This window comes from Staurois parvus, unplaced genomic scaffold (genome assembly GCF_062004578.1).
Source record: "Staurois parvus isolate SC_StPar_1 unplaced genomic scaffold, SC_StPar_1.0 ptg000670l, whole genome shotgun sequence".
Taxonomy (NCBI): domain Eukaryota; kingdom Metazoa; phylum Chordata; class Amphibia; order Anura; family Ranidae; genus Staurois; species Staurois parvus.
Genome location: NW_028318466.1, coordinates 2,491,569 through 2,505,161, shown reverse-complemented (window position 1 = coordinate 2,505,161; position 13,593 = coordinate 2,491,569). Strand labels below are relative to the sequence as shown.

Genomic DNA, 13,593 nt, shown 5'->3' with positions numbered 1-13,593 from the left:
ACCGATGCATAGATAATTTTATGTTTGACAATAGTAACACCACATGTTACTGCTATGACCCATTTAAAGGCAAATTTGTCTCTATTATTTTGCATACATTTAACAGACATAACATGAGAAGTATAAAGAGCATGTACAAGTAAATAAACAAAAAAAAAACATCACAGATGAGAGTATGATCCATATGGATGTATGAAAATGATGCAGTAAAACTGCAAGAGGAAAGGATCAAGGACTCACCAGAGACCCGGTTATATACAGCAAAGACTTGTTGCCAGAAGGGTTGTATTTGATCATAATCCCACCAGATGTGGAGCTGTGTACCAACAGCTCTAATACAGTGCCAGCAAAGATCAGGTGTAGAGGGAATGATTTTGTGTAGAGAGAGGGGATCCCTGTACCATCGAGAAAGAAGCTTAAAATTCTTTTCTTGTGAGTAGCAAGAAATAGACGATTTATGAGTAAAGTGGAACGACGTGAACCAGTCTTCCGCCAAAATATCCTTACTTAGGTCTCGAGCCCACGCCTTAGTGTAGGGAGGGAGTTCATAGTGAAGAGCATTGTGGAGCAGAGAGAAGCTAGGACGTGCCTTGGTGGGTCAGAGAGGGAGCACAGCCGCTCAATCTCAGAAAGTGGGCGATGAATGTTGGAGGAAGACTGCAAGTGCTTGCAAAAGGAGGATAGGTGTAGAGTGGTTAACCAATCCCTAGACCAACCCTGAAGGAGTGGAAGACCCGACTGGGGGCAGATAAAGTCCTGAGCCACGGGCCAGGAAGCGCGTGTGAAGGGTCCAATAATGGAAGAGCCCAACCCCTGAGAAAGAGTGGGGTTATCAAATAGTGGTGATAGGGGAGAGGGATCGGAAGATAAAAGAGTAATTATGCCTCGTTTATACCACAACCGCAGAACAGCTAAAGTCAAAAGGGACAACCCGGGAAAGAGCAAATATTCCCGATCATGCCCCCATGGTAATGCCTGATGATCAACCTGAGAGAGATCCTGTTCAATCATACAAGAGGCTTTACGGAGGGGTCTAGGAAACCAATCAAGCATCTGCACTAGTAACGTGGCTCTGTAGTAAAGCTCAAAGTCCCGTAAACCCACTCCGCCTTTGAGTTTCGGATAGGTAAGTAACCTGTGTTTTAACCTGGAAAACCCATGGTGCCAAATAAATCTAATCGAAAGGAGCGTAATGAAAGGAAAAACTCAAAGGGACAGTGATCGGTACAGTCTGAAAAACGTATAGTATCTTAGGCAAAGTATCCATCTTGAGGGTGTTGATGCAGCCAAACCAGGCCAGGCCTGAAGCGCCCCATGAAGTCAAATCCCTTCGATACGGGAATGTAAGGGATCGAACGCCTTCTCAGCATAGAATGAAAGTAGGTAAGCTTTTAAGCCGTGTTGCTCGTGGTGGATCAAGGTTGGTATGGAAGGGGAAAGACGGTTCGCTAAAAGTTTAGCAAAAAAGCTTAACGTCCAGGTTAAGTAGGGAGATTGGGCTATAACTACCGCAACAAAAAGGGTCTTTACCTTGCCTAGGAATAACCGAGATAGCGGTGGACAAAAAAGCTGAGGAAGGTGTATTCAAATCATCGATAACATTAAACGCTTGGGCCAGAAGTGGGGCTAATTGGGTGGCGAATGTTTTGTAAAAGCGTGGAGTGAATCCGTCCAGACCTGGGCACTTACCAGTTTTTAGGGCCTTAATGGCCCCAAGAACTTCTATAATCGAGAAGGGCTCCTCCAGAATTTATAGAGTTGAGAATAGTAGCACTCAAACACAAAACAGATGCCCTTATTGTGATAGATTTTAGTATCGTCAGGCGCCTTGATGTGCTGGATCGGACGATGGGCTGGTTGACGGTGAGGTACACGCGCCAGGTGCTGACCACATTTGTTAGCTAGAGAGTAATGAGTGCTGCATGCTTTGTCTCATGCAACAAGGGAGGATGAATCTAGTAGTTGAAGTAAATCTCTACGAGCATTAGAGAGCAAGCACCGGGTCCAACGTACGATTGTGGGACGATTCAAGGCGTGCAATGAGCGAAAATAAGCGACGCATCTCCGACATACGAGCTTTTTTCAAGCGAGAGCCATGCTTAATAAGAACCCCTCTAAGAACACATTTGAGGGTCTCCCATTGGTTAAGAGGGCCGGTAGTGTCCAATGTGTGGTCTAGAATAAAGTCCTTGATAGTCTTCACAACCTCCGCGATACATAGAGAATCTTTGAGTAGGGTATCATTTAAGCGCCATGAAAAGCGACGCAAAGACGACGGTCGGTCCTGAATTGTAAGATGGACTGGGGCGTGGTCTGACCATAAGAAATGGCCGAGAGAGGATGAAATAGGACAATCTAGAAAAGACTGTAAAACAAAGAAATAATCTATATGATTGTATGATGCATGAGCTGCAGAGTAATAACTATAGTCTCGTTCCGAAGGATGTTGGATGCGCCAAACATCCACTAGGTGTAAGTCATGCAAACGCGACTTAAGTTGAGATAAGGCCAACAAGGAGAGAGAAAATTTACCCACTGAAGTGTCCAAGTCTGGAGAAAGAGCTACGTTAAAGTACCCTCCGACGATGAAACAGGGACCCCCAAAAGCGGACAGCCTAGAGAGGACCATTGCCAGAAACGGAGCCTGATCTATATTGGGAGCATCAATATTCACCACTGTAAAAGCAAAATCTTGGTATTTCAATTTAAGGAAGAGATAGCGACCAGTTGGATCAATTAAGGAGTCCAGGACCTCTGGGCCGAAGGTATGATGAAAGGCCACTGACACCCCCCTAGACCTAGCCTGCGGATTAGTGCTATGATACCACTGAGTATAGTGACAATTGTGGAGGGCTGGAATACCATCGGAGTGAAAATGAGTCTCCTGGAGTAGCAAGATCTGCGTTCCACATTTATGGAAATGGTAGAGCATCTGGCTCTGCCTCTCCAGCGTTTTAAAGCCCCTGCAATTAATAGAGGATAATTTAAGCGGTGTCATAGTTGGTTGAGGGAGAACAAATAGGAGAAAGAGGAAAAAAAAGGGGGAAGGAGTCAAGAAAAGAAGAGCAGAGAAAAAAAGAGATAAATGAGAAGGAGAAACTATTAGACAGGCGAACTGTCAAAATAACATACAGTGTGAAACTCCGTAATACACCGAAGGCCTAGGTGGGGAACGTCAAAGGCAAATGTATCTGATCCCGACTCAGGCCCCCCACAGGCAAATGATAATTTGAGGGAGGTCACCCTCAGGTGAGGACGACCCCCTCTACAAAACGTATTCAATAATCCCTCAAACAGGCATGAAAAAGTAGGCCCCCGCCCCCAACAAGTAAACATAAACAGAGCACAGTAATGACGGGGTGTGGATGAGATAAATAAAGGAAGGGCCTAAAGCCCCTGAGACTAGGGTCGAAAGTGCCCCTGCCTGTCTCGGCAAATGGCAGTGGCGGAAACCCAGGGACCAGCCGTAGGCCACAGCCCCAGAACCTAAAAAAAAACAACAGGTACAAATATAAGGCACAGATCTAATAGAAGTAACCAAAAGCAAAACATGTGCAAAAACTGTAGGGAGAGGAGGAAAGGGAAAAACCTCCTGATTCACACAGATAGGGAGTCATCCCTCCGGGATCTTTTGGGAGGAAGATCTGGAACGCTTCTTGTTCTTGCGATCGGACTGCTGCCAGGAAGAGGGGAATGGAAGACCAGGGGTCGGTAGTTGGAAGGGCCAATCCTGGAGGGACATCTGAGGTAGTTCGAACACACCGAGAAATGTAGGCAAGTCCACAAGGGTGCGGAATTAAGCAGATTTACCATTCTGCGAGGTGTGAAGTTAAACTGGAAACACCACTGGTAGCGGATATGCCTCTCCTGCAACATCTGAGTGAGAGGGCGCAGAGCCCTGCGCATAGCTAGAGTCTGGCAGGAAAGGCCAGGGAGGAGCATCACTGGCACTTCGTTAAATAGGATGGTGTTCTGCGTGCTGGCCTCATGCATAATGGCGTCCTTGACCTTAAAGTAGTGGACCCTGCACAGGGTATCACGGACAAAAGATGGGTCAGGATTCCTGGGGCCCAGTGTGTGATGTACATGATTTATGTAGAAGAATTGGTATCATCTGGCCATCTCAGGGTACTTGATTTTCCCAAATCAGTTTCATTAACTTTAATTAATAAATATCACTTTGATGGTCTTGAGGGTAATAACTATCGTTCTTACTTATGGCTTGACTGTTGGGAATCTATGAACAGAGTTTTTCCCACAGAAAATGTTATTTTCTAAAGCTTCTGTGGGGTCATATTAGGTTGTCAGTGGTTTAGATGTAAATAGTGATTAGGAAGTGGGAAACATTTTTTGCTTATGAGTGATATCCAGCAATCTATTCAAACAAAGTAAGTTAGAAAGATAATGAGGTTTGAAAAAAAGGAACCCTGTCATTGAAAGTTCTTAAGTGGCAGAAATGATTGACCATTTTGATTGTTCGAGTAAAGTAGTTGGAAATCTCTTTGTCTAAATCTTAAAATAAAATAAAATCTAATCAACAGCAATAGTGAAAGTTTGAGTTATGTTATTGTACATAATATAACATGTTTTTTCATCTTTCTTCAGCATCTTCAAAACGTTACGCAGATGTTGTATTCCTGGTTGACTTTTCATCAAGCATTGGAACTGCAGTATTTCAGCAAATCAAAGCTTTCATTACAGGAATAATTGAACAACTTGATGTGGGTATTAATAAATACCGTGTTGGACTAGCACAGTACAGTGGGGCAGCGCAAACTGAGTTCCTACTGAACACCTATGACACCAAGCTAAAAGTGACAGATCATGTTCAAACTATTGCTTTTAGAGGTGGTCCTCTAAATACAGGAAGTGCTTTAGATTACTTGCGCACAACCTTTTTTGTAGAAGAAGCTGGGAGCCGCATTAACCAAGGATTACCACAGTTTGCAGTTATCATAACATCTGCAAAATCTCAAGATATCATCACTGAATATGCCCAGCAGCTAAAAAGCATTGGGGTAACAGCGATTGCAATAGGAATTCGGAACTCAAATAAAGGAGAATTGGAAGAAATAGCAACTGATCCTTTTGTTTTCCAACTGAGAGATTTGCGAGGCATAAGAGATGTAGAACAGCAGATAATTGATATTATTGTCACTCAAGAAATGCTACAGTTTGCTGTGATACCAGATGCTCCAGCAGGTACAGCAGATTACCTTTTACTATGAATCTATATATGCAAATAATAAAGACTTGTGTGCTGCTACACCCTAAATAACAAATGAAGGAGGAGATTGCTGCACTCACTAGTCAAGCGTATTCTCACTTAAATTAAATAATTAAACAAAAAATGTGATGTGCTTACTCCTCCAAATGAGAAACAGAAACTTTAAAAACATGCAATATCAATCCACAAAAGTTCAAATGTGAGGTTGCATCAGTCCAATCCAAAATATATAACTCCTAATGTGCTATCATCCAACAACGCCGTGCTTGAAATGTAGCCCCACTCCCTGCTCACCTTGAAGTTTGACCTATAAATTATAATAGACCAAATGCACTTTTAGAATGACTGTGTAGCTTTCAAATTTCTAATCCATGTAGTGTTCCTTCCATGTGCTATATCTTCATTGGACCTTTAGCTCCAAAACCATGCATGAAAAAGCAAAAATGTATAACGTAGTGCAACACCATTTTAAAAAAATTTGAAATTATATGCACTCAGATATACACTCACATTAGAAAAATAAAATTTGCTCCAAGATGCAGTAATCAAATGGTCACATTTCTCCAGCGTGCAAGCTAATCCATAGTGCTTCCTAACACCGAATAAGTGCACCCAGGGGCGGACTGACCATTCGAGCACTTGGGCACTGCCCGAGGGCCCGGGGTCAGTAGGGGGCTCCATGAAATGCCCCTGGTACCTTTTTATAGGCTTTTTTTGAGTGTGGGCAAGGACATATAGAGGCCCCATGATCCCCCATTGCCCGGGGGCCCCATGAGTTGTCAGTCCGTGCCTGGGTGCACTATACACTCACCTTCTGCCTTGACCTATTAAGTAGGTCATAAACACTTAGGGATACTGGACAACTTCTGCAGGTCCACCGTTGGCCTTTAGTGTCTATTTCCTTGACTCTGGCCCTTTAAGGGAACAGACTTCAGGACTTCCAGTGGGATTCTCTGTCACCACATTCAGGGGTACTCGGATCAGAGCCCTCTCCTCAACTCGGCCTCCAACAAAGGCACATGACAGAGGCTGTAAACACAGGAATGCCTAAGCAGAGGTGTGACCATTTGATTACTGCATCTTGGAGCACATTTTCTTTTTTAATGTAAGTGTGTATCTGAATGCATATAATTTACAATTTTTTAAAAACGGTGATGTACTATGGTATTTATTTTTGCTTTTTCATGCACAGTTTTGGAGCTAAAGGTCCAATGAACATATAGCACATGGAAGGAACACTACATGGATTAGAAATTTGGAGGCTTCGCAGTCCTTCTAAAAGTGCATTTGGCTTATTATAATTTATAGGTCACACTTCAAGGTGAGCAGGGAGTGGGTCTGCAATTCAAGCACAGCGTTGGATATTGTTGGATGATAGCACAATTAGGAGTTATATATGTTGGATTGGACTGATACAACTTCACATTTGAACGTTTGTGGATTGATATTGCATGTTTTTAAAGTTTATGTTCCACAGTTTCAGGAGTTAAGGCATCACATTTTTTGTTTAATTATGAATCTTTGTAGTTCCAACCTATGCTGCAGTAAATTAAATGGAGAGTTTTTGCCATTTACTTTGGTACTTGTCCCTGTGGAGTTCACATTTTTATGTTCCAACCAAATGCATACGTAGTGCTGAATTGTGAGCAGGGCCAAATTGTTCCAACGTTGGGAGGGTGTTAAAGGGAATGGTTAAATAAAACCTGCTTGCTGCATCAATGACACAGATATGCCAGAGTCCTTGTATCTGCACAGTATGCTTTAATAACTGTACCACAATGGAGAGTCTAACAGACATGTACAACATTCAGCACAATAACTAAAAAAACCATGCTTTTCAGCGTACATTGAAGAAGAACTTCACAAAAAATGGCAACCACCCCAACTTATAACTGGCCTTTGCAGCAAGGTTTACATGGAAGGGAAATTAACATGACAAACAAAGGATTTTCCAGCACACTTACCAACCAGCCTGCAAAACAACCAAAGTGACTCTGTCTAACACTGCGTTAAAAACAGAGGGTTTTGTTTGCACACATACTAATACAGGGCTTAAAATTTCAAGTCCTGAGCTACTAGCCAGGCCTTAGAGTTACTCGCCACCAACAAACACACACAAACAGAGACACCTGTACACACACACAGACATGTACATACATACAGAAACATGTTCACACACGCACACAGGCACGTACAGACACGCATACACACAGATACATGTACATACACAGAAATACACATGCAGAGACATGTACATACACACAGACACATGTACATACATACACAGACACATGTACACACAGACACATACGTACGTACATACACACAAACATACGTACATGCACACACACACAGACAAATGTACACACACACACACAGACACATGTACACACACACATACATGTACATACACGCTGACACATGTACAGATACACACATGTACATACACACAGACACATGTAAAATTGTACATGCATACACAGACACACACAAACACACACAGATGTACACGTACACACCCTCCCCTCCCCCCATAAAAAGTTGCAGTACTTCGTTGTTCACTCACTGATTCGGGTACTGCATTCTAGGGGGAGGCAGAGAGCACAGCACACACTCCTTGCTTTGCTTTCACTGCGCTCAGCTATTGAGCAGTCTGACGGCTCCCAGTGCCAATGACTGATCCGGCCTGAGCTCCGAATCTGCTCAGCAAGACGGCCCTGGGGGTCACACTCGTCCCCACCATAATTTCCACTCGCCATTGGCGAGCAGGCGAGTGGAAATTTCAAGCCCTGTACATAATATATGCAGTGCCCATGTCAAAGAACCTCTGCATATACTGCGGTCCAAACTCTAATTCTCCAGAGCCTCCTTAGTAGGAGCACATATAAAAATGTATAGATTAAAGGCAGGTATGCCTGGAGAAAGCCCACCCCTCCTTAAAGGCACAGGGGCACACGTGATGCCCAGCAAGCGCACAGTATGTGAAATTGCAACAAAACTTCAGAAAAGTAATGCAAGAACTACTTTAGAAATCACGCTGCAGCAAATCGTGCATGCTAAGACACTGACATTCACAATCATTAGATGCGATTTCAGGTGTGATTTCAATTAGAAAATCGCACCTGAAATCGCACCGGTGTGGCCGGGCACTTAGTGTATCCAGGCGAAATATATCTTACTGTTTTTCAGGACAAATTGGGCTTTCAGTAATAATACTGAATATTTCCTGATTTTTTTATCAAAGGAAAACTGGCACAAAATAGTAAAAATATATATTTTTTTACATTTGCTGGATATTTCTTGCTATTACCATAACCTACCACCAAAGATCAACCCAAAATAAATTATCCTGATGATCCCAGTGATACTACATATGTGTATATTATTTGTTGTTTGTATCCATAGTACAGCGCAGAAACAATAGTGCACATTTTGCTTTTTTTTAATTCTACCTAAAACACACTGACACTAACTGACACTGATATTAAATTAAAAAAAAGCTTTTTTACCCTACCTAAAATACACTGACTGTGACCTTTGATCCCAACCTTTGACTTTGACCATGACCTTTAACCTTAACCTTGACTGTAACCAGGCCATCTTTAATATTGATGGGACCTTGGGCAAACATTTCCTTGGGTCCCCCATGAAATGTTGCTCTCCACACCTGCTCTGAGACATGCAATAAATAGCAGCTAAACTCAAAATCAGTTTACTGCAGCAGATCAGGCAGTAATTGCGATTGATTGCTGGTGGTTACAGCATATCATTACCACTCACTGACAGGGTGATAGAGGTTACAGCACACATTACGGCTCACTGATTAGTTGCTAGAGGTTACAGCACATGATTTCTGCTTGCTGATTGGTTGCTAGAGGTTACTGCACATCCTTACTGCTCACTGATTGGTTGCTAGAGGTTACTGCACATCATTACTGGTCACTGGTTGGTTGCTAGAGGTTACTGCACATTATTGCCACTCACTGATTGGTTGTTAGAGGTTACTGCTCATCGTTTCCGCTCACCCATTGGTTGCTAGAGGTTACTGCACATCCTTATCACTCACTGATTGATTACTAGTGGTTACAGCACTTAACTACGTCTCACTGATTGGTTACTGAAGGCTACAGCACATCATCTCCTCGCTGCCTGCACACTATGAAGTGAGAAGGTTAGGGGACCCTACCAATAGACAGAAAACTCTTTGGTATCCTGCGATCATGGGCAGTACTGGGTGAGAGGGTGTGATCAGTGGCAGTGCTGGGGGGGTTGATGGGATCAGTAGCAGTGGTGGGGAGGATGGGATAAGTGGCAGTGCTGGTGGGGGGATGGGATGAGTGACAGTGCTGATGGAGGGATGGGATCAGTGGCAGTGCTTGGCGTGGATGGGATCAGTGGCAATGCTGGATAGGAGGTGACATTTCTACACCGACCACCAATGCTAGGGGGGTTAAAACTGATGACCAATGTAATGGGGAATTTGCACTGACCACCAATGTAATGAAGAATTCACACTGACATTCCATTTAATGGAGGATTTTACACCAACAACCAATGAGGGTGGCATAGTTTACATATAGTTTACATATAAATGCCACATTGGAGACCATATTTACATATGAATGCTGATGTTATTTACATGTGAATGCAGACACTTCTACACACCAGTCATCTGTACATGGCAATAGGACAGAGCTGGGCAGCACTTCACACTGAGATATCAGACATAGCCTGTGACAAAGACTTCCAGGCACAAGGGAGCATAAAGCAGTACAGTTGATGGGGCAGCAGCTTTGGGCCCCATAGCAATGACTGGGCCCAGGGCAGCTACCCCTGTTGCCCCTCCTTTAAGATGGCCCTGACTGTAACTCTAACCCAGACACTAACGTAGATCAAATCCTAATCTGGCTATTTTTTATTTATTTTTTACTTTTTTCGTACACACTTCTCTTTTTTTACACTTTTCTTCTCTAAAAAAGAGGAAATGTTACAATTTATCTACGTAAGTGGTCACAGAAAATATTGTCTCCAACTGATCTGGTGACAGCTGTAAAGGTTTACAATCACAGGCACTTTCTGTACAAGGGATTACAATCATTAGGAAAATTAAAAATGGGGTTTATGAGGGGAGCATGTGATTCTTCCTTCCTCGCCATAATGCTGGTGCTTGGCAATTGACCACTTAATCACCCAGTGCTTTCACGCGGGGTCAGGAAAAGAGTCCACACCGTCCTTTGTATGCTCCAAGTCATGAACTATAGCTTACATTGGGCTTCATCTCTTTGCTCCAAGAAGTCAAATTTGGGGAAACAAAAGGAAGATAAGTGTTTGTAGCTGGGGAGAGGGGCAGTTTCGTGAACCTGTTGCTTTGCAGTGCATGGGCAAGGCACAGGTTCACTCTATAATGCCCAATAGCAGTTTTGTAGCCTTATCTTAAAATATACATCAAGGCTTTCATCTGAGATTCTAAGATGTTGCCAGAATATATTTTTACTTGCTGACACTATATCAGCACTGCTAAAAATTCTGAGCTTAGAATTGACATAAAACTGAGATGACATCAACACTGTACTATGACTTAATAATAAGACACCCTTATATTTTGTTCTTTCAAAATTTTTCTATTTCTCTCTCTCTAGTTTGCAGCAGTGCCTCGGTCGCTGATATTGTTTTCGTGATTGACGAATCCAGTGGTATTGGTGATACCAACTTTCAGCTAACAAGAGTATTTTTGCACAAAGTTATCAATGCTTTGGAGATTGGCTTGAACAAAGTTCGGGTAGGCTTAGTTCTCTATAGTGACAAGCCCAACTTAGAGTTTAAACTCAATACGTTTAATGAAAAGTATGAAGTTCTTGACTATATAACTAAGCTGCCATACAGAGGAGGACAAGCACACACTGGAGCTGCTCTCGATTTTGTAAGAAAGGAACTTTTCTCTCAGAAAAATGGTGGCAGAGCACACCAAGGTGTTCAGCAAATTGCTGTGGTCATGAACAGTGGACAATCAAAAGATGATCCCACTAAGCCTGCAGCAAAACTAAGAAGGTCTGGAGTTGAAGTCTTTGCAGTTGGTTTTCAAAATGCTAACAAAACAGAGCTGAAAAGCATAGTTTCACATCCACCACGGAAACATATCACTAATGTAAAATCCTTTCTCCAGCTTTCAAATATTGACCTTAGATTAAAGAAGCTTCTATGTCGGGAGATCGTTGTTCAATCATTTGCAGTCCCAGCTCTAGTCCGCAGTTTGAAGGATGGTAAGAACGACCAGTAAATTCCCCTATCCAAAAAAAGGACAGCAAACAGTAAATTGGTATATGTGTTCAATAATGCATTTATTTGTGGGTTATTCTTTGGTTTCTCTACAGAAAGAGATTGAAATCTCATCTCTTATCTCATCGCTTATCACCAGATATAGCCTATATATATAGCATATATATATATATATATATATATATATATCTACAGTAGTGTTTTTATTGTCAAAGTTTTAAGAAAGCTCAGTCCATCTTTCTCAAGATGTCTTGACAACCTTGACAATAAAAATACCGCTGACCGATGAGTGCCTCTGAACCAGTTACCAGTTTGGATTTCTATGGATTTCTTTGTGGGTGAGCACCTGGACATTTACTTCAAATCTAGAGTGCCATGTGCCATGGTTGCCCTTGGAACTGTATATATATATAGAGAGAGAGGGGGTTTGAGAATATGTTTCAATGAATTGCAGTACCATGTTCATTCAAAGAAATGTAGCATGTAACAAATATGAATCTGGCAACAGTTTCAGCCCGATGTCCTTTTTCAAGCCCAATATACAGCTATTGAAACATAGTAACAAACGTAGTATGGCAGGGGAAGGCAACCATTTGAGTATAGTGTGCCAAAAAATGTTTTCAAAGAAATTGAGAGTGTCAGCTACATAAAACATAAGTCAACTTCACACTCTCAATCACAAAAATAATTTTTTATAAAGGAAATGCTATAAATGACTTGAATATTAGTAAGAAATTATTGTTGAGCTTTGTACCTTCCCACCTCAGATCACACCATTTCCTATGCTATAGACCTCAGATTACCCCAGATCATGCACCTTTATGCCTCAGATTAGCCATAATTGTTGCACCATCACCCCTCAAATCATTCTTAATTCCTGCACCATAACACCACAGATCACCCCCCTTCCTGCACCATCAAACTTCAAAGCAGTCCCAATACATGCACCTTTAGATCTCAAATAAGCCAAGTTTCTGCACCTTCACACCTCAGATACACCTTCTTGTCACGGATTGCAAGGTCGCCGCCACCAACCTGCGACAATCCCACGATCACTGCCACCAATATGTCACGATTGTGGCGTCAGACCCCAGACCTTCTCACCAAACTCATGACCGAAGAACTGGCCGATCCAAACTGCAATGTGACGTGCGTAACAATACCATGCCCAGCCGCACCCTGCACAAAGATTTTCCAGCTAATGGACTACAATCCATGTACCTGCGACCTGAGCGGTTGTTACTGGGTCAGGTTAATTACGCAATTAACCCCTTTTACACTGCCACCACCTCCTTTTTGTACAGAGAAAGAGGAAACTCGCGTTATCAGTTATAACACTATAATGATTGAAATAATCGTCTGTATAAAACGGTCCACAGGCCGGTTATACAGAGGTTTAAACCAACAGTAGCGTCTCTTCAAGAGGCAGGAATTCGTAAATTGCAATTAAGGGCTATAGAAACAGTTCAACACTTTCAGAAAGGAAGATTTATTACTAAAAGGGTCAAACAGGTGCAATAAAAATATTTACAGAGAAGATGTAACTAAGATATATATATACACAGAAAACAGCACAGCACAGCAAAGAGATAACAGGGAGAAGTTAAAGGGTTAAGTTACTTGCCATTTAAGCCTTTGATGTGAGCAGATCCAAATTTTTAGAGCAGAATGGTGCTTTGATCTCCCGCTGTTATGATGTAAAAATGGGAGATGTCTTAATTCACCTTTCTTAGGCCTGACAGCCGTTTTTAAAGTTTCCGGGCAGGGGGTGGTTCTGAAGTAACAAACCAATCCCTTGTGCAGGGAGGGATCGTTGGGCAGAACCCTACACTGGAGCCCACATCTTTCATAATTCATATTCTGGTTCATAACTTCCCATCTGCACAAGCAACAGTCTACCCGCGGGTATATTATTATGCAGATAAGCCTGAGGATCATATAGATATGAATTATGAAATTGTCCATTACACGGTGTACGAGTTCTATGTTTTGGCTCCCCTGATGGTCTGAGGTGGACGAGTGACCCATCAAAATGTTCGTCTGCTCATTGGCCATCTGACGAGGTGCCCGGTTTTTATGTAAGTCTTCCA

General features: G+C 42.4%; 1 protein-coding gene across 1 annotated transcript in view; it reads left to right on the top strand.

Annotated features, from left to right (window-relative positions):
- LOC149447777 (collagen alpha-4(VI) chain-like) overlaps positions 1–13,593 on the top strand; it is a 194,016-nt gene that overhangs the window by 18,712 nt on the left and 161,711 nt on the right. Inside the window, exons 4-5 of the mRNA XM_089652063.1 lie at positions 4,606–5,202; positions 10,867–11,487. Of these exons, the coding sequence (XP_089508189.1) occupies positions 4,606–5,202; positions 10,867–11,487 (1,218 nt within the window). The remainder of the gene's footprint in view (positions 1–4,605; positions 5,203–10,866; positions 11,488–13,593) is intronic.